The sequence below is a fragment of the Ailuropoda melanoleuca genome, chromosome 15 (genome assembly GCF_002007445.2).
Source record: "Ailuropoda melanoleuca isolate Jingjing chromosome 15, ASM200744v2, whole genome shotgun sequence".
Lineage (NCBI taxonomy): Eukaryota > Metazoa > Chordata > Mammalia > Carnivora > Ursidae > Ailuropoda > Ailuropoda melanoleuca.
The window spans coordinates 26,589,196-26,609,217 of record NC_048232.1 but is presented as its reverse complement, the minus strand read 5'-3'; the positions used below and the strand labels follow the sequence as shown (position 1 = coordinate 26,609,217).

At 48.2% G+C, this 20,022-nt stretch overlaps 1 protein-coding gene across 5 annotated transcripts in view; it reads right to left on the bottom strand.

Moving 5' to 3' along the window:
• The window catches only part of JCAD (junctional cadherin 5 associated), a 39,725-nt gene that overhangs the window by 15,572 nt on the left and 4,131 nt on the right, over nucleotides 1-20,022 (bottom strand). For 4 of the 5 annotated variants that reach the window (XR_004620683.1, XM_034643622.1, XM_034643623.1 and 1 more), the window contains exon 2: nucleotides 11,819-12,157. The exons of the other annotated variant lie outside the window; for it this stretch is intronic. Coding sequence is in view for 3 of the 4 variants with exons in the window: in XM_034643622.1 (XP_034499513.1) it covers nucleotides 11,819-12,099 (281 nt within the window). In the remaining variant the exon portion in view is untranslated. The remainder of the gene's footprint in view (nucleotides 1-11,818; nucleotides 12,158-20,022) is intronic. 5 annotated transcript variants of the gene reach the window in all.

Here is a 20,022-nt window from a genome sequence, read left to right as displayed (position 1 = left end):
GCCTTCTGTCCATTAATGCACCCGCGCCCCCCGAGACAGGAACTGCTGTCATTCCCAATGGACAGAGGAGGAAACTGAGGCACAGAAAGTAAAGAACTTAACACTAACATGCACTTGGGCACTTATGCTAAGTGTCAGGCACTGTACGAAGGATGACAAATGAGCTATAGTTTCACTGTTCTCTCTTCCTTTTACAGATAAGGAAACTGAGGCACGGAGAGGTTCGACATCTCTCCCAAGTTGCACAGCTTGTAAGGAGCAAGGACAGCTTCAAATGCAGTAAGTGTGACCCTAAATAAAGCCCATTCAGGTAGCCACTCTGTTTCACTTCTTCCGAAGAAATGCGAAATTCCTCAAGGGCATAATTTTAATGGATGAATGGTATTGTATCACAGGGACAGAATTCCTTCAACCACTGTTGGGCCTCTCTAGATGACATTCTAAAACGCTCTGAGAAACACTAAGCAGGTCTCAGATTATTTAGAATAAATCATTAGAAAAGGAATTAGTAGATCGGGGGCATTATGTGATCTATACTGTCAAACCTGCCCTTAGATCCCGGATGCAATTTACTCTCCCGCCTGTGGTGCAGACAGCCAATCTTGCTGAACCTTTCCCATCTCTGGTTGTTACAATTAAATTGTTTCCTTATTAGATAAATGGAAATTACTCCTGATTAGTTTTAATTTGCATTTCATTGATTACTAGTGAGGTTAGCTTTTTTTCCCCCCCATGTGCTCAGGTGTCATTTGTGGTTTCAAAGGATTTCTACAACACAGCCCACTTTTCACCTGACAGTGGAGTGAGGATGGTGGGAACAGGGGGAGATCTGGGGGTGAAAGCCTGGGGTGGAGGGGGATGCGGGGAACAGCTGCCAGGGACTGGCTGAAGAGGAACCATTCCCAACACACGGGCAGAGGCTGCTGTTTCTCGGGAGCCCGGATGGTCAATGAACAGTAAACGTCTATGATCATCTTCATTATTATTATTACAGGCACACCTCACTTTGTTGTGCTTCATAGAAATTACATTTTTTACACATTGAACGTTCAGGACCTCAGTGGAAGAAGTCACGGCAGATGGGGCGGAAACAGCAAGAGATCGAGAGTCAGAAGTGGAGCCCGAGGCTGGGACTCAGTTGCTGCCATCTTGCCGTAACACGTGAATGGACGAGCAAAGAAAGTGGTTTCTTGAGACGGAATCTACTCTGGTGAGGACACCTTGAAGATTGTTGAAAGGACAAACAGGAACTGAGAATATTACATAAACTGAACTGACGAAACAGCAGTAGGGTTTGACAGGATTCGGTCCAGGAGGGAAAGAGGTTCGACTGCGGGTCACCTGCTATCAAGAGTATCGCAGCTCACAGAGAAACTGTTCACGACGGGAAGAGTTGACCAATGTGGCGAACCTCACTGCTGTCTTACTTTCAGAAATTGCCACAGCCACCCCCACCTTCAGCAGCTCGATCCTCCTCCAGCAGAAGGAGGATTCGCAGGAAGCTCAGATGGTGGTTAGCATTTTCAGTGGTATTTAAATTTTTAAATTTTCTACTTTTTTTTTTTTTAAGTAATCTCTACACCCCATGTGGGGCTCGAACTCATGATCCTGAGATCAAAAGTCGCGTGCTCTACCATCGGAGCCGGCCACGTGCAATATTTTAGATTAAGGTACGTACTGTGCTTGTTGAGACAGAACACTATCGCACACGTGACAGACGACGGTGTGGGGTCCACGTGACTTTAACATGTATCGGGAAACCACAAAGTTCATACCCGAACCCCCACTATCACCGAGGCGTGCATGACGGTCATCGGTGCAAGTAGCAGTATTTTGGAATCACTTCTTTGCCTCAAGTCCTGCTCCCACCTTCACCCCGGATAACTTTTTAAGCAGCCATTTAAGCAAAACTGAGTTATGGGTTGAAAAAGTAGAAAATATTTAAAACCAGGCTGAGGTAAAGCATTGGCCATGGAGCAACCTAAACGCTTCTGCATTTACGACTTACACAGAGTGGCAGCTGGCTTAACACCGGGCGTGGCTGACGGTCAGCTGCGCTGTTGCTCTTGTTACCCAGCTCATGTTCTGAGCACTCAGGATCTGAATGCTCAGCAGAACCCTTCTTAGGGCAGGTTCCATAAGGACCGGGCAGGGTGGAAGCCATCACGTCCGCCCTCCTTGCACAGCCCCGCTCCCACCTGGGTGGGCCAGCAAGTCGCGCCCACCTCCCCCCTCCAGCTCCAGGGGCCGCAGGCCCTTCCCCGAGGAAGCCCTCTGTGACTGCCCGTCCATCACAGAAACAGCAGAAGATGAACTGACTGCAGGCTCTTGGACTCTACGCGCAGTCCAAGGTCAAGACCTAAGCACTGCAACTTAATAAGAAGTGACAACTGTCACAGGCCCAATTCAGAGAGAGTAAAGAATCTCCTTTCTTGCCTCTCTTCTTCAGCAGATGGTGAGTGGGCTTTACACACCACACGGCTTTAATAAGCACCGTTCTTACTCCTCACAGTCCCATAAACATTTTCCGGGGGCACCCGAACTTTATGAGAAAAACCACATTGTGTGGCTTTTGCTCATTTTCTCAATGGACAGTCTGGTTTCTTGGGAAGCGTGTGGCGCGCTCAAGTGGCAAGAGGCGGCGAGATCCCAGGTGCTGTTGGTCTCCGTACGTACCGTGAGCACGATCAGAAGACAAATAAAGGATGACATAAATAGGACCAGAATAGTCAGACTGTAACTATCTACATGAGTAAGTAGTCCTTTTCTTCCCCACCTAAAAAGGTTACATTGTATCACCTTAACTTTGTCAAAACTGCCCTATCTAACTAACCAAAATGGCTAAGCATTCTGGAGTCAACTTTTTTCTATTTGTACAAGACACCCAAATCCCAATTTAAGGTAAATACAGGTCATCTGGGAAATACTAAGTAATCTATACAACAGAAAATGCTAAAGAATCTATTTAACAAACACCAATTCTGTACCCAAGTTGAGCCTGGCTCTGACAGGTTCACGTGGACCCCACCTGGTTGAGCTCTGGTCCATTTCTCCCTCAGACAAGTTCTCAAGCATGGATATCTACTGGCTTCCATATGTGCTGTCCGTTCTCTGCTAAATCATGTGTTCCCTCACATGGCTTCAAGACCAAGAACAGATTTTCTCACACCTTTGAGGAAATGAGATGAGATCAAATTTTTCTTTTTAAAAAAACGAGAGCTAATAATTTACATCTTAAAAAAAGTGAACAATGGGACATTTTACAAAAACAAGCTGGACTCATTAATAATACAGGGTGGGAAAAAGATAAGAAAAACAAAATGGAATGTGAGAACTCAAATAAATTGTGTGGACAAGTTCAAAGAGACAAGCGGGGTCTTACTATGGAGCCCCTGGGAAAGCAGGACAGAGGTGAGACGGATGTTACACTTGCTAACAGCCCCATGCCTTGTCACAGAGAAGAGATGCGATGTCAACCAAACTGATGAAAGCGGTTTGGAAAGTACCTGAAAGGGGAACACGTGAAAAACAACATGTCTGAAGGAAAAGAGGCGAGCCCATTCGCTGAATATAAAAAAGCTGATGATGAAAAAATTAGGAGATATTTCTATTAGTACACTCATGACTCATTATCAACCACAACAGAAAATACTGTCCTTCTCTTCAAAAGAAGTAAAAGCCTACTTAGACGGCAATATTTGACATGACTCGTAACCACAGTTTCACGCGCTCCAGGACATCTTCTCGGTGGACTCCAGGGCCTTAGGAGGTGGACCGACTTCTCATCCAGGCACACGATAGCCTAGCTCTGCGTCGATACTGGTAGGCGTGGGAGAGATGCCCTCCCTCCTCCGTGAACAAAATCCTGAACCTGGCTCCCCGGGGGCAGCCCCCAAAGTCTAGCCAACTGTGCTTCCCGGTGGAGGTCCAGGTGGAGGATGGGAGGTCCCACTAAAGTGCACTCCGGGTCCCGAGATTTCTTCCAGCTGGCAAGCCTGCCAGCCTGGCAGATGCCGGGGCTGCTGATCGCCTTCCCGCCCTACTGGTCACATCCTACAGGATGTGGGGGACAGCTGTGGCACTCTGCCATGCTATTCCTCCAGAAGCCACACCCTATCCCAGATGGGCGCATCTTAGCCAGATGCACAGTCTGAGCATAAAGGTCACTTAAAGAGCCTCCCACTCCTCGAAGGAGAAGCTGTCTTCTTCTAGATGGCAGAGGCACGGGGGCATCTCTTCAGAGTGACTCATACTCACCAGTCCCTGTGTGAGACGTCTGACATGTTTCTGCGATGGGGTCAGCTGTCTCCTGAGACGGAATTTGCTCTTAACGCTCTCCTGGCCTGGAAGCCTGCGGTTTTATTTTTCAGTGTGCCTTGGTATAGTCAATACGCTATACTGTGCAAATAACCCGCTGACCCAGGGTAATCAAAAGGTAATTTTGGGAAGGGGAAATATGAGGTCATGAGAAGACAGAGACTCACATAGGGAAGGAAGCGTGAAGACCAGTCAGAGAAGGGAAGGCGGCTCTGCACACACTACGGATCAGTATCCCTGGTGAGGAAAAATTCCATCTGAACAAGAATAGTGAGTTACTAGTCACCACCTGATAAATTTCTTAGCTTCGGAAGATGACGGAACAGGAGGGAAAGAGGAATTGGTGCTGCAGTCGGCCCAGAGGGAGCCCAGCGAACCTGTGTCCGCCCCCACAAAGCGCTGCTTCTGGTCAACGGCGGGTCATGGCTGTGGCTCCCACACCCGGCCGCGGGAAGCATCGGTGGCTTTGGGCTTCTCTGTGCCCCACAGGGAGGGTGTGGCAAGGCCCTGAGTGGGGCCTGAGCACCTGGCCTGCATCCAGCCCTTGCCTCCAACCACATCACTTCCCTTCGCTTTGTCTCCAATTCTTCATTTATACTCAAGGGATGGGAATAGTTCCTTCCTTTCTAAGTTTGTTGGGAGGGCTTAATGAGAAAATACATTGAAACTGTTTAGCCAAGTGTCTAACACACAATAAGCCCTTGGTTTTCTTTAAACAAGTATTACTATTATTAACCCAATTAAAATAAATTCTCAGCAGCCGTCGATCATTTTGAAATTCTTTTCCTCGTGTCGTCCGAGGGAGGAGGTGAGGGGCACAAAGGAAGGAGAGAACTGAGTGTTTGTCTTATGTGATGATTATTTTAGATCCGTATTGTCTTTTTCGAAGTCGTAATCAATAGGCCTTAACAATAACAGGAAATAATGATATAGCCGACTGTCATAACAACATCCCGCCCCTCCGGTGATGGCTGGTCTCTAAGGAAGAAGCTACCCCGCTTCCACAATGATGATGGAGAACCAACCAATATTTAGTTTATTAAAACAAAGCAGGAAGAGCAAGCTCTGACCCATTTTTTGCACATAACTCCATTAGGTGAGGGAAATGCTGAATTTTCCCACTTTCTCTTTAATAAGGACATAGTTCTACCGTGAAAATGTCCTCACCAGTGCAGTCTACACGGTGTCGCCATTAACAATGAAGAAAAGCCACCCCTAGTTTCTTGCTTCTCTTTCGGGATCCTAACATCACCCCCCGCGCTCACGTGGACACGCAGGGAGCGCTCTCTGTGCCTCAGAGGCTAAGCTTAGAGCAGTGAGGAGTGGGGGAGGCAGCCACCAAGGAAGGCCAACCAGAGCCAGAAGGGGCTAGAAGGAACGAGTCCGCTCTCTGCGTAGACAGACGAGGACACAGTGCCCACCGTCAGGTACGGCAAATACTTGTCAGTGCATCAGCTCGACTCAGGTCTCAGGCTCTCTGACCCTCATCAAGACCTCAGAGGTATCATCATCTCCAAAACAAAGTGAACTGGAACTAAAGACGCACTCAGGGCTCTTTTTGGACCCATGTTTCATTTCCTTACTACCCAGTGCCTCTCACTTGGGTAGCTCCTGGCTTCCTTAATGGACCCATTTCTCTGGTGAAAGAAGGAACTCAACTCACAATTCTCCTCTTGACGCGCGCCCAGCTGCCCAGACCAATGAAGCTTGGGGCTGTGCTGCTAGTCTTCCCATCAATTCTAGAGGCATCTCCTCAGCCTCATCACTGTTCTTCCAGAAGCCTCATGTTCAGAGGGTCTAACCTGCTTCTTGTCGGGAAGCACCGGTAACAGAAAAGCCACGTGAGAGTGTGTGCAGGAGGGGGGACCACCTCCAGGCACTCTTGGATGGTGGCAGCACTTAACAACGAGAACAAGGCACCTCGCAACAAGGGTTTACCCAAAAGACAATGGGAAACACAGGGGGCTGGAATCTTCCATGTCGTGTTCGTGACCTCACCAGCTCAAACAATCCGTACTTTCCTCTGTGAAGAGGTCAGAATAATACCACCTAATAATTAGGATATGAAGCAAGCAGCTAAAAGACAAATAATGTTTGTGGAAATATAATTTTGTAAAGAAAAAGAGATACATGGAAACAGATGTTCAACTTGAAGCCTTCCTTTTTTGAAAACCATTCCAAGCAGGCTATGACTTGGGAGAAGCTTAAAAAGCCCGTGAGAAGTGACTGGTTACCATATCCAGTAGCACCATCCAGAACGGACGTTTGCTGATCAAACATAAACCTCCCAAGATGAGGCCCCGACCACATCAGAGACACGCCTAGATGGCTACGTCTCTACTTAGTGACGCCTGCCGCTGATGACAAGACGTAATTGCAAGTTATTCTCATGGTTCACTGACAAACAGCTTTACCAGAATTCCTGGGGCCGAGCAGAGAAGAAACTATTATGGTATGACTTTCAGATCCAAACTCCTGCTATGTTAAGTTATTTTACAGCTTCCTCTGATTATAGTCTTTCAGCGGAAACACAGTAAGGAAACCGTGAAAGCCTGATAACGGCCTTTTACATATTTTAAAGGTAGCGAAGTATTATTCAGCAATGGCTACTTACATCTTAAGCATGCAGTTTCCTCCATGTATAGATAACAGCTTGCTTTTCCCCTATGCCCACTTCCTCTGTTCTCTCCTTAATCTTGGTGCGTGTGTGCGCGCACGCGCGTGCATGCGTACGTGTTGGCAAGCCAGCCTTGGAACAACATAGCATGTGCACCAACACGTGCATGTGCTCAACTCCATGCAAGCTGATGAACTAAAGACCACTTCTCACGATCATCTTTGAACCTGGATGTAACCATAAGCTTTCAGAAGCCCCCTTTCCGTGTTGCCAGAAGGAGGACACACGTGCCACATACAACGCACTCGAGAAGGATCTGTTGTTGGCTATACGGCACAAATGAGGACCTACTTAAAATCTAGCCCCGAATCATTTGATATATAGAATGCTGTCTGCAGTTTTCTGACACCCATGGTTTTCCAGCTCTGAACCTGTCACTCCTGCAGTGACTGACTACCAATCTTGGGTCCTAGCTTTCTCGTTCCCACATCAACGAGGCCCCGCTCGCCTTCGTTTACTACCTCGGGTGCTCCGCGAGACTCCCCATGATAGCCTCACGACAACCTGCCCCTTATCACTCGAGCGGGCTGGGGTCTTGCACCTCAGAATCTACAAAGGACGGAAGCTTGCCCTGCTGAGGCTATCTGGCCTCATGGGAGTTTTGCTGAGTCCGTGTCTGTTCCTTCCTTTCCCGTCCTCCCTGTTCATCCCCCAGGAGGTAGTCACGTGGATGAAGCCGTCAAAACTGCCACCTCGGCTGCCCAGCCTGGAAAGTCAGTGCCCCTCCTTCCCACAAGGGAACCTCCCCAAACCAGCCTCGCGCAGGTCCTGTCCCTGGAAAAACCTCCACTTCCCATCCCGTCTTATCCCCATGTTCCGAAATACTCAGCATTTCCACAACAGCCTTGGCATAGAAGTAGTAGGTTTCATCCAATTTATTTAAAAAGTTTTTTTGAGTGTTAATAAGTGCAAAATTCTTTAATAGGAGTTAGCAAGACCAGAGACAAATTCGCAGTGGTGTCAGCTTTCGGGAAGCAACAGTCCTGGGGACCAGGAGACAGTGCTGGTAGAATATCCAGAGCGACTCACTCCCCCCGGGGGAGCTGCAGAAGCCCTCAGCCTGAGAGGAGGGGCGGCCGGTGGGAGCTAGGGAGCAGGGGCTAGGGAGGAGGGCTCTGGGTGCTCCCAGGCAGAGCTTGGTGCACAGGGAGCACACAGTGGTGTGCCCAGGAGACAGCACGGGGCTCGGGCTTGGAGGAGGAGGCCCGTGGGGCCCACCCACAGCTGGGGGCTGACGTCTCAGGCAAAGGGGCCCAAGGAAGGGGCTGAGAGTCCACCTTTGGTGTTTTCAATGCTCACGCCAGTGCTGACGCGCACAGTGCCACACGCCGGGGGTAGCCTGGGAAAGCGGGCGCTCCCTGCTCACTAATCCGCTGCCTGTGTACAAGGAAGAAGCAACTCGTGGTCCTGTCTCCACCACCTTTGCACAAGAGCTTCGCGGCAAGCCAGCGGGTCCCTAGCTCCCCACACAAGACTGACAACGGTCAGTCTCTTCCCTTCCGGGGAGCTCGGTAGCACCTGATCGGGGAACAGTGCAAGCTTGAAGCACAGCCTCCTGGGCGCGCTGGGAAACTTGCACACTGCATGTTTGAAAATCCAGTCCAGGCTCCATATTTGAGGGTTGTTTCTTAATCGAACTGCACCGAACCAGCCCTTACACAAGAAACGCCTTGGAAGCTGAGGTTAATTACTGAAGGAAAGACCGAGGTGCTCTCACTCTCAGCAGACATCCCTGATGTTCGAGGTGTGCGGCAGACGCCGGACAATACCGCCCTTACCACACACAGGGAGCCACAGCACCACACGTCTACTCCAGCTACGACAGGATGCACTCCCCGTGCGGCTCCCGAGACAGGAAAGGGACGCAGCTGTGCCCTGAGAGCCACTGCACATCCACGCATGCCGGGGGAGGGCAGGGGACAAAGAAGTGACAGAGGACAGTGCGGCAGAGGGCAGCCGTTAAAGGAACTCAGAGAATCCCATGCTCCTTTCAAACAGGGACAGGCCTCACGTGGGGGGAGCTGGTCCGGGCCCGAGGCTGCTACCGCGTGGCAGCCACAGCCTGCCTGGCAGCCCAGGGCCTGAGGACCAAGCCGGGCTTCCCTCTGGCTTCCCTCTGCTGTGGCATCAAGTGGCTCTACGGAGTCACTGACATGCTCTGGGCTTCGTGTCCTCTGGCTATAAGATAAGGACACTGTTAACCTATCTTACTAGAATAAAACAGACCACCCTTCCGTTGGTCCGTATGGCCTTCCCAACCACTCTGACCGCCGTCTACTCCGGGGAGTCTGTGGGGTGCTGAGGACTGGCCCGTGGTGTGGGGACACACTCTAGGGCAAACCTCAACCCTCCTGAGACACTGCAAGAAGAGGAGGCCCTCCTGAGGCTTCCTCGTCGGCTGGCTTGGAGTTCAGGTCCCCCCTGTCCCTCCAGACCCGGAGCCCAGCCCCTCAGCGTCACTGTGTGGGACAGGCAGGCAGCAGGACCAAAGCTGCACTGGTGGAGACTGAAGGCTGGGACCTGGCAGAGTACCACTGATTCATCCAGACTCAGAATTCACATAAGCCAAAGTATTGTTGGGTTTTCTTTTTCTTCAACTTCCAGGCTTTAACTCCTAGCACCTATTTATTTCCTCTCGAGGCACTTTTTTTTCCCCTGAAACGGAATTCTGCCTACCTTTCTGTTTGCTTCTCTGTTTGCCTCCTATTTCCAGTTCTCTATAAGCTACTAAAGAAAGAAAACATCTTTTCAATTCAACCCAGGAAGCCTTGCAGCTGGTCTCCGAGGCTCTGGGCACTGGCATGGAGTTTTGCAAACATGTACGCCTATTCTTCTTACCGTACAAGGCAACCTGCCATCTGAAAGCTACCCTATCTCGTAAGTTAATCAGCCAACCTCAGAAACAGGGAAATGGCCAGATCTGTGGAGAACTTGACCATCTGTATGAAGACATCCAGTGCGACCCCAAGCTACTTATCTGAGCACTTTACTCATGACAGAAAGACAGACGGCCTGTAGATCTGATGATGCCTGCTGACCTAGTGGCTGGGCTGTGGGCCTTGTGGTCCTCAACAGCCTATTAGCACAAAGGGACTAAAAGTCCTGAGCAGGTTGCCGACGAGGCTGGGAACCACACGGCCCACCCAGAATCCTAGAGGGGATTTTACTGCCCCCTACTCTGATCTCTGAGACTGAGGGAGACCGCACACAGCCTACGAGGCTCAGCTGCAGGGATTCCACGGCCGCAAATCCAGCCTCCTGCTCAACATTGTTACAGTGGTGGAAGAAAGAATTGGATCCATGAGCACACATTAAACGCACTATGTATTCAGCACCGTAACAAGCTCCATAGCAAATACACAGGAAGGAGGACACAAGGTAGAGAACCTTGGTGCCCTGAAATCCCAGGGAGAAAGTACAGATATACTTCCTCAGCACAAAGCTAGAAGCAACAGAAGGCAGGACCGAATCCCGCCCAAGTGTGCGCAGTGGTAAGTAAGGCTTCCCTGACTGTCCACCAGCCCATCTGTAAGAGGCCTCTCCCAAAACCTGGGGCAGACAGGTTTTTCAGGACATGGGGCCGAAAAGAGACAGTAGTGGACACAAGTGTGAGTCTGAAGGGCAAGATTCAAAAAGCAGCTTTCAGTCCCTTTCCATTCCGGGTTTCCTCCTGAACCCACTACCTCAGCGGTCGGAGAGACGGCGCTCATGGGGCATCAGCCCTCTCGGACCACACTGGGCACCGGGAGGGCAGTCGATGGCCTTTGCTTTGTCTCGATAACCAAGGTGCTGAATGCTCTACATTTTAACAATAAAATTCCTCCCATTTTCACCTGAAAGCTGCCACCCAACAAGGAAGATCCTCTCCGTGAAAAGGAGACTCTTCCCCATGGAAGGCAGGTTCATTCCCTCGAGACTGAATTCACTCCCCTTCGTCTGCTTGGGTTTTGTTTGTTTCCCCCTTGAAGATAGGCCTCTGCTTCCATCCGTGGGGTCCGCCCATTTCTTGTCAGTGATGCAGTCACATAACACGCACTTCACCGGCACAGCCCTCCCCGCCCCCAGACTGAGCCGGTCCCATGGCCACGCTGAAGACAAGCACACTTTTATGAAGTGATGACACGGGTTTCCTCTCGGTTAAAACTGTGTGCATGGGGGTCGCAGGGCTCCTCTTCCATGCTGGCTCTGTGGCAAGCTGCCCGAATTCCCTCTTTTTTAACCCCCCTCCTCCCCCAGCCAACCCACCCTCTTTTTGGTTATAAGAAAACACCCAGAGACACAGCTGTATTCAGATGGGACACCCACATTGGGGCCAGTGTGTGCAAGGGAAATATGTCAGAAGCCAATGGAATTACATGAATATCCAAGAAGAAAGGTTTTCTTCTTTACAAATGGAGGGGGGATATATACCTTTTTCAACTCTGTAATGCACACAAGATTGAAACCTATTAAGAAGAAAGCCTAATGGAATAGGAACATGTGACTGACAAGACACTAGCTTTTACAGAATTTTGAAATGATTCCTAGCTGAGGCACTCTGAGCAGCTGATAAGGGAAAAGAGAGGGCAGGCATTAAAATGTCGTGTGTTTCACATGATAGAATTCATTTACTCACCACTATTTATTGAAGGCCTCCTATGGCCAGGCCCTGTGCTCCCTGCTATTAGAACACCCCAAATACCCCAGTGGAAAGAAGTGTTCTTGTCTCTCACCCTCTCCCTCCCTGGCTCCAGCCAAACACAAGGCATTGAAGGATCTGCCTTCTGTACCCACTGCCAAATCCCCAAGACAAAAAGGCAATGGTGGGTTCGCACTGATGCTTACCCCAGCTCAGAAGCTCTGGGAGCCAAAGCGCTCTGGGGCTCTCCACGGGCTCTGGGGGCGTGGTGGCTGTTTTCTGAGGTGCTCGCAGGTCCCTTCCCCTGGGACGGCTTGCTGGGGGGGAGGGCTGCGGGGCCATCGTCGCACCCATTCAGCAGGCCCTGGCCAGCTCTGGCGCGGCTCCTGGCTTGCCGGCGGCCCTCACGCTCGTCCTCGGTGGGCGCTGGGATACTTCGTGACACTTTGTATCCATGAGAAATCAGGAGGTCTTCTACGCTGTACATAGTGCCCCGGCTTCATCAAAGCTCAGCCCCTGGGACCGTCGCGTTGGCAGGACCCACACTGAAGGGACAACAGAGACAGGTTTTGTGAGGAGTCACGGCTTCTCCCCGGGACCACGCCCCCTGACACCTCCCGCTCCCTTTACTCCGACCAGAACTGGAGCCCGGTTATGCACACAGCACGGTGCCGGCATCGCACAGGAAAAAGTGGGGTTACTCTCCATCACGTTCACCCGGAGAGGGTGGCCGCGGCAGGGGTACCGCGGGACGTGGCGGGAACCCCGGGGACCCCACCCTCCGCCCGCCGGCTGCCTCTTGTAGCAGAGTCTGGAGCAGTGTTTAAGCAACGAGATGATTAACAGTGTCCACCATTCCCTCGCCCCTGTCCTCTGAAAACGACCGGCATAAGCAGCGAGGACAAAATAAATACAGATTCGGAAGCCGCAATTACGACTCGGAGATTCTAAAAAGAGCAACGACCAGGGACCGGCTTGACCTTACTACCCTTGGCGCTTGCATCCTGTAACCCCACCTTTCACTCTCCGAGGGTGGAGGGGGCCGTGTCGGCAGCACGGAGCCCTGAGCCACGAGGGGCCGCAGGGGAAGCCTCTGGATGGCAGCACAGCGGGCACGCGGGGGCAGCGCTCAAGTCCCCCCCGGCTCCCGCCCACGTGGGAAACCGCGCACCCCGCAGACCCCGCACTTCTCCCTTCCCCCGGGAAATCCGTAAGAATCAGATCGCTCCCCTAAGAAATCTTGGGGCAGCTTTTCCCTCTCGGAGGAGCCTGGGGTGGCCACATCCCAGATCCCAGCAGGGTGTATGAATTCAACAGTGCCTCCTTCCCCAAGGCCCCAGCACTGCAGAGAACAAAAGGAACGTACAGGAGAGCCCCTTGTGTAAAAACAGGTGGGGCTGCCATGTTTATTTTTACACCAGGGAATCTTCTTTCCTGTGTCTGCTGGTAGTGCATGGGCTGGGCCGCAGGCGGCGGGCAGGGAGCACACAAAGGCCGGGCCTGGAAGGGTGGCAGGAGCCAGGCCAGCGCCAGCTCCACTTGGCCGGTGGGCGGAAAGCCACCGTGGCAGCCCCCGCGAACAATGGCCAGGAAACGCCTGCCGGCCTGTGTGCAGGTGAAAGGGAGACACATGTGCTTCCTGTCGGTGCGAATTCTGATGGCCCCCAGCGCCATTCTGCTGACTGGGCACGTCCTCGCTCTGCATCACATGCTAGATGACAGGGGCCGGAAAAGTCCCGGCTGTCAGCACAGAGAGCATCAGACTTTGGAAGTCGGTAATTTCCCATTAGGTACTTAGATTTCATGGAAGGCTGACAAGCCCTGGCAGTGACTGTACTGGTGGAAAAGTCTCCAGAGCAATTCCACCACTCCTGACACTCCTGCTACGTGTCTTGAGGTTGTACCACTTGGGTCCCTCACATAGAAACAGAAGGTTCAGAAAGGCGAACATTTGTTCTTTGATTCACTTGAGCAAGTCACTGGACTCCAGTCTGCTGGGGAAAGTGATCCCACTACAAACACAGGGCTATGGGCACACGGAGACCAGGCCAGGAGGCCAGGATCCTCGTTTTGTTCAGTGTTACCCCCTCCCCAGCATCTAGCACATAGCAGGCTCTCATAGATAACTGTTGAATGAATGCACAAATAAGAGAAAGGGACATTTGAGCTACATTTTGAAGAATGATGAGGAGTTCCCTCAATCAACCCCATGCATGTGTGTATTGGAGAGGAAACAGAGATTTGGGGTACAATTATCTCAGAATAAAGAAATGACATGGCAACAAAATCCTGGTAGCCTAGGCCAAGGACGGTCCCCACACTGACTGGCTCAACGACACACACCCAGTTGGCCACCACGGTTAACATTGGAAGTTAGGTCTTACGACACTTACAAAACCGAGTGTCTCTTTAAACGCCACGTGTGCTATCCTCCAAGTGGCCATGCAGCACACAGAGAAGCAGACAGCGTCTACACAGAGCCAACGGGGCTGCAGTCTCTCTCAGGGTGGAGGAAGCAAAGGCCCGCACAAAGCATGCCTGTGGGGCATTCTCCTCCTGGGGTAGGAGTTGGTCTAGTTGGTCGAGTATGGCCATGTCCTCGTGGTAATTCTCTTTCCCGAATCCTCGAGTGGCAGAACAACCCAGGCTAAGCCATCTTCCAAAAAAAATTCAAACCCTAAAAACCATAACTTGACCTTACAGGTCTGAGGTCAAAAGTGCACAGCTTACTGGAAACTTCTACCTTGTTCTGTCTCACAGAGGCCAGTAGCCCATGGGGAACGGCAATACGAAGTCCACCAGCTTCAGCACGCCTGGAGCCGTGCAGGGGAGCCAAGACGAGAGGGGAGGACCCGCAAGCCCCACAACCCACACGAGTGTTCCCAGCCGCCACCCCATTCACGGGGACTTCTCTCCCTTCGGCTGACACTGCACCTTCTGATCCAACTCAGAGCCCGGTTTCTCCTCATTTCCACAGCCCTGCTGAACACCACCGCTCCCCTGAAACCGATCTCTGAACAGTTAGATGGTTTTTTCTGATCCCTATCAGATTCAGCTTATTTTCTTCAGCATCCTAAGCTACTTAAGACTTAATGGGCTGCCTCAAGAGGTAGCAAGCGCCCCATCATGGACAAATCAATCCCGGCGGCCACCAGGAGAAGACACTGTCCGAGGAACTGCTGGACAAAAAGCCTTCCCTTGTAAAGCTTCTTTCTGATCCTGAGATGCGAGCATTCTAAATCAATAGTATTTAATTTGATCACCCACCCAACGACTCAAAGCATTGCTATAAAGACAAACACAGTGAAATCTGACATAAATGTTATTAGAATGTGAGATTTAACAACCTGGGAAGGTATGTGTACTGTTAAAATAGTGGGTATCAGGTTGATGCTGACACCCGGCCCCAGCTACAATCCCGGGAGTAATTGACTAACTGCACCAAACCACAGCTTTCTGATCTGCAAAATGGCAATGCTGCTTTCTTCCCATCCCACCAGACTGTTCTGAGGACCAAATAAGAATATGCAGGAGTTTAAACCGCCACACAAACACAAGATGGTGGATTTATCATGCTGCAGTGGCCCTAATTTGTCTCTGAAGTGTTACTTGCCTTATGGAAAGACTTCACATCAGTTATTAATTTTCACTCTGAAATTCTGACCATTTCCCAATTCCTCTTGTGTCACTTAGTACATAACTTTTGATTTCCAAGGTCATACCTGCTTTATATCAACCATATATCTTGTCTTTTGTGAATGGATACTTCAGCCTCCATCCAAGTCACTTAGAACAGTGTTATTTTATATAGTCCAAAACATTAAGACACAATTCCTGAGTGCCTATAATGCACCAGGCCCTGAAACTATAACAATGAATAAGACACATTCTTTGTCCTTGAGAATCTTACTGTCCTGCTGTACAGACTGCCGGAAAATAGGCAGAAGGGACCCTAACCTGACCTCAAGGGGTCAAGGAAGCTTCTGGAAGATTGCTTCTAAGCCAAACAAATCCTCCACCTCAAGGAAGACTTACACTGTAAGTATGATTTTCCAGGCGGTCATTTAAGAAGCTTTTTTCCTTCGCTACTTTTGTTTGTTTCCTTGTAACAAATACTCGTAGGGGAACACCTAGGAAGAGTCGTCACAACAGTGCAGGTGTCCAGATACAATCTCAGGTACAGGGGGATGTCTAGCGTGGGCTGGACCAGAACACAACAAGAGACAAATGAACCCACTTTAAATATCTTTTTTCATTCCATCAATATCTACCTACCATTCATACAGAGGACACATTTAACATAAGAACAAACAGGTTAAAAGAGAAAGCACACTTTATTTCATCTTTTGTTCCCGCAAACTTCTAAGGTAGCTCTGAATGTCTCCATTTTACAGACAAGAAAACTGAGACTGAGAGCCTGATCTTGTAAGTGCAGATCTGAGGTTCGAACCAAGGTGTCTAGCTTCAAAACCCTTGCTACTTGCTATTTGCTACTATTTTAGGCTTACCCATCTAAAGTTCCTTCCTATTAAACAATAGAAGTTTCCTAATTTACCAAATAATGCATAAAACTAAACAAGAAAACGTGGAAGGCATGGTGGTATTAAGATGAAAAACTGTATTTAAAAGGAAAAAAAACCTCCTTTGTTCCCTTGGATCAGGATGGCTCTTCTACAGGATTCTTTCCTTATGCACACCGGGCACACACAGGCCACACGCACACACGTACGTACATGCACACCTGTACATACACACATGGACACACGCACAAGGCCTGATGCCTCGCTTGACTGTGATGTTTTGATGGTAGGGCTAGTGTTAATTTTAAATGCTCAGTAATAGGATTCATTCACAAATAGACCGTGTCATCGCTTCGTGACCTTCAGCGGACCTCAGATCATTTTTGGTTTCAGGCTCCTACAGAGTTATGGTAAAACCTGTTGTGTGACTTTGAGAAGTAGACAACTACATCCGTGATAAATGGGAAAGAAGTGAGTAACTTTTAGGGAAAAAAAAGAAAAAAAACCTAAATTCTAAAGGAAAAATGATCGATATTGAAATAGTCACTCTTATCTACAACAATGATAGAATCTGGATGTCATGTGAAAGCACATGGGAAATCAGAGAAGTGTTTGGGCACATGGGAAAGACTGCCTGACAACCGGTCTGGCAGGACGGTGGAGGATGAAAGTGTTTAGAACAAGGACAGATGTGGGGACAAGCAGTTATGAGTCTCTTTTATTGAAATGTGCAGGGGTGGTAAGAGGGGGGATGGGGAAGAAGGAGTAATAAGAATAATTTTCAAGAAAAGAAGTACAGTGGATTTTAGTCTTTGGTGACCAAGAGAATGGTCATTTCATTTAGGAGAAATATGGGAATCAGAAATAACCAATAGTTATTGTTTGGAGAAGATGACAGGTAATTTGATTTTGATTTAACCAACCTAGTCCCACAAAATTTTCTTTTCCCCAATTCACTTTCAAATGGATTCCCATCAGATTATTTGTCCTATCCAAAACACCTGAATGGGACCACTTCAAGTAATCTTATTTTGTGGTAGATTTCTAAGTTCTGTAAATATTAGCCATGAGTATTTAAGCATAGAGCTGTCTACTCCTTCACTCTAGGGATGAGTTTCTATTTCTCCACATTGCTCAGTACGTACCTGTTATATAGAATTGAGGGAACCTCCTTGGGCTTTAGTCTTCTCCAGAAGACGTAAAATAAGAAGGCTGAATTCGAGGTTCTTCGGGATCCTTCTAGCTCTAGAAACCCGTCCCTCTCTCAAGCCTGTTCACCCTTGTGATGAACAGCATGCATTTCTAAGTCAGCTGGCCACAGTAAAAAGGATACAGCTTGTGGCCATGACACAGAACAAAGCTAAATAGGTCATGTGAAGATAGAACGTCCGACCTTGGCCCCATTAGCACCCAGGAAGGCCAACCAAGGGAGTGGAGCTAAATGGCCACACACTGAGAAGAGGAGGCGGCGGGGGTGGGCGCTGAGGCACCGGAGTAGACCAGCTAGCAGCTCTCCATCTAGAGGTCCCGGAGCACAGGTGTTGGACATTTCCTCCCACTTAGGCTGCTAAGTATGCGTGTTTTACACTGACCGTGCCGGGCACCGGGCTCTGTGCCAGGGGACAGAAAGACACAAGCCCCATCAAAACCCTCCCTTGCAGACGCCACGGTCTAGGTGGTGGTGTGTCCATTAAGGCCAAGCTCATCACCAGAGGTTGAAATCGGCAAATGATCGTTACTTTGTAACAGGTACCATTTCCTCCTCCCTTTACATTCATAAAAATAAAACATTTTTATTCTCATATTTACAGTTATAAGGCCCCCAAGACAGTGAAATATAACTATTAAAAAGCGCATTAGATCATCCAAAACTTCTCTTCCTTTCTAAAATCTGCCTAGAACATGAACTGAAAATTAATAAAGGAAAGAGACAAATACCCAATTAAAAATGTAAAACAGACGTTGACTCTCACTAGTAATCAAAGATATATAAATTAGACCAAAACGCTATTATTCACTGAACAAATTATTGAAGCTTTCAGAAGGCAGTATTTGCTGGAGGTGAGGGCACGATGAGCTGTACGGGTTCTCCTATTTGTGGGTGTATGACTGTGGGAGGGGGGTGTCTGTGTGTAAATGGCTATTTCCTTTCTTAAAAGTGATCAATATGCTATAAAATCTTCAAAAATCTGAAATCCTATGGGCTATTAATCTTATATCTTGGAATCCGTCCTATAGAAATAATCAGAGATACCCACAAAGTCATCTATAAAGACACTTACCCAAGTTTTAATTATGATAAATAAAAAATTAGACCAAATAAATGTCCATTTAAGATATGGTTTAAAAAAATCCTGATGTTTGGGGCGCCTGGGTGGCACCGCGGTTAAGCGTCTGCTTTCGGCTCAGGGCGTGATCCCGGCGTTATGGGATCGAGCCCCACATCAGGCTCCTGTGCTGTGAGCCTGCTTCTTCCTCTCCCACTCCCCCTGCTTCAGTTCCCTCTCTCGCTGGCTGTCTCTATCTCTGTCGAATAAATAAATAAGATCTTTAAAAAAAAAAAAAATCCTGATGCATCCACACGGTAGACTAGGATATGTATACGAATGTATAAAATTATGTTTTCAGATATACGATGGCACAGTTAAATGCTCATGGTACCACGTTAAAGAGTAAAGACAGGATATAAAACCCTACGTTCAGTACAATAGCAATTTCATACACACACACACACACAAGAGAAAAAACACCAAAAGGAAACATATCAAATTATCAAAGGTGGTACTGGATTATGGGTTTTTTAATGTCCTTATTTTTACTCTATTTTATGATGTCCTATCATGAAATATATTTGGTCAAACCATATGAAGTTGCCATGTTAGAGGGAAAAAATGGTCAAATATTAGCATTTTCCTGTACTTTAACTTGATATGATGTCACCATCAGAAAAACATTTAGGGGCACCTGGTTGGCTCAGTCAGTGGAACAGGCAACTCTTCATCTCAGTGTTGGGAGTTTAAGCCCCCACATGGGGGATAGAGTTTACTTCAAAAAAAAATATTTTAAAAAAAGAAAAAAATTTAAGAACAGTTTCTTAGGATTCGGAAAATGTTTCTTTGAAAATTTGGAAGACTTAATGAAGATACAAGAAACACTGAAAAAAAGAATAAATGAACAGTGACTTATATAAGGTTCTAAGGGTCTAGTATATGGTACACGTGTCATATCTCCTACAGAGAATCTTAACCTGTTTCCAGTAAGCCAAAAATTACATGTTCTGCTGATAAAATCTAATACAAAACTACAAACAGCATTCTAAAGGTCTTAGACCCCTAGACATTATTACTCTTCTAGAAAACCTAAAACTTCTCAGTTATATTCACTGACATTCCATACTTAAGATGTAATTAGTCCCTCAAATTGTTGGCAGTTCACTGTCAAATATTTCTTCAACTGACAACTTCTTGGTCTAATGTTATGATTAATATATAACAAAACACTTTCTTTAAACAAGAGGTAAAGAGCTAAGACCTAAAACAAAGCAGAATGGGGCATGTTGCTAACTGATAAATGGACGTTTAATGCTCTATGTTTTTTTTTAAATCATAGAACTATGTATTTTATTATGAGCAATAGGATTGCCATTTCTTTTCAGTCTTAATAATTCAATGAAGAGCTGCAGTCTCCCAGCTGAAGTTCTGGGACAGTAAGTGCTCACACACTGCTGTTACCATCGCACAGCAGTGGGATGGCCAGCTCTTGCCAGAGCCCCCAGGTTGTTAAAATCTCCTAAACATAAAAAGCGTATTTAATCTGTGAAGTAATAATTTTAGTACAGCAAATATCACTAAGTTTCTTTAAGGTGACCAAAAAAAAAAAAAAAAAAAAAA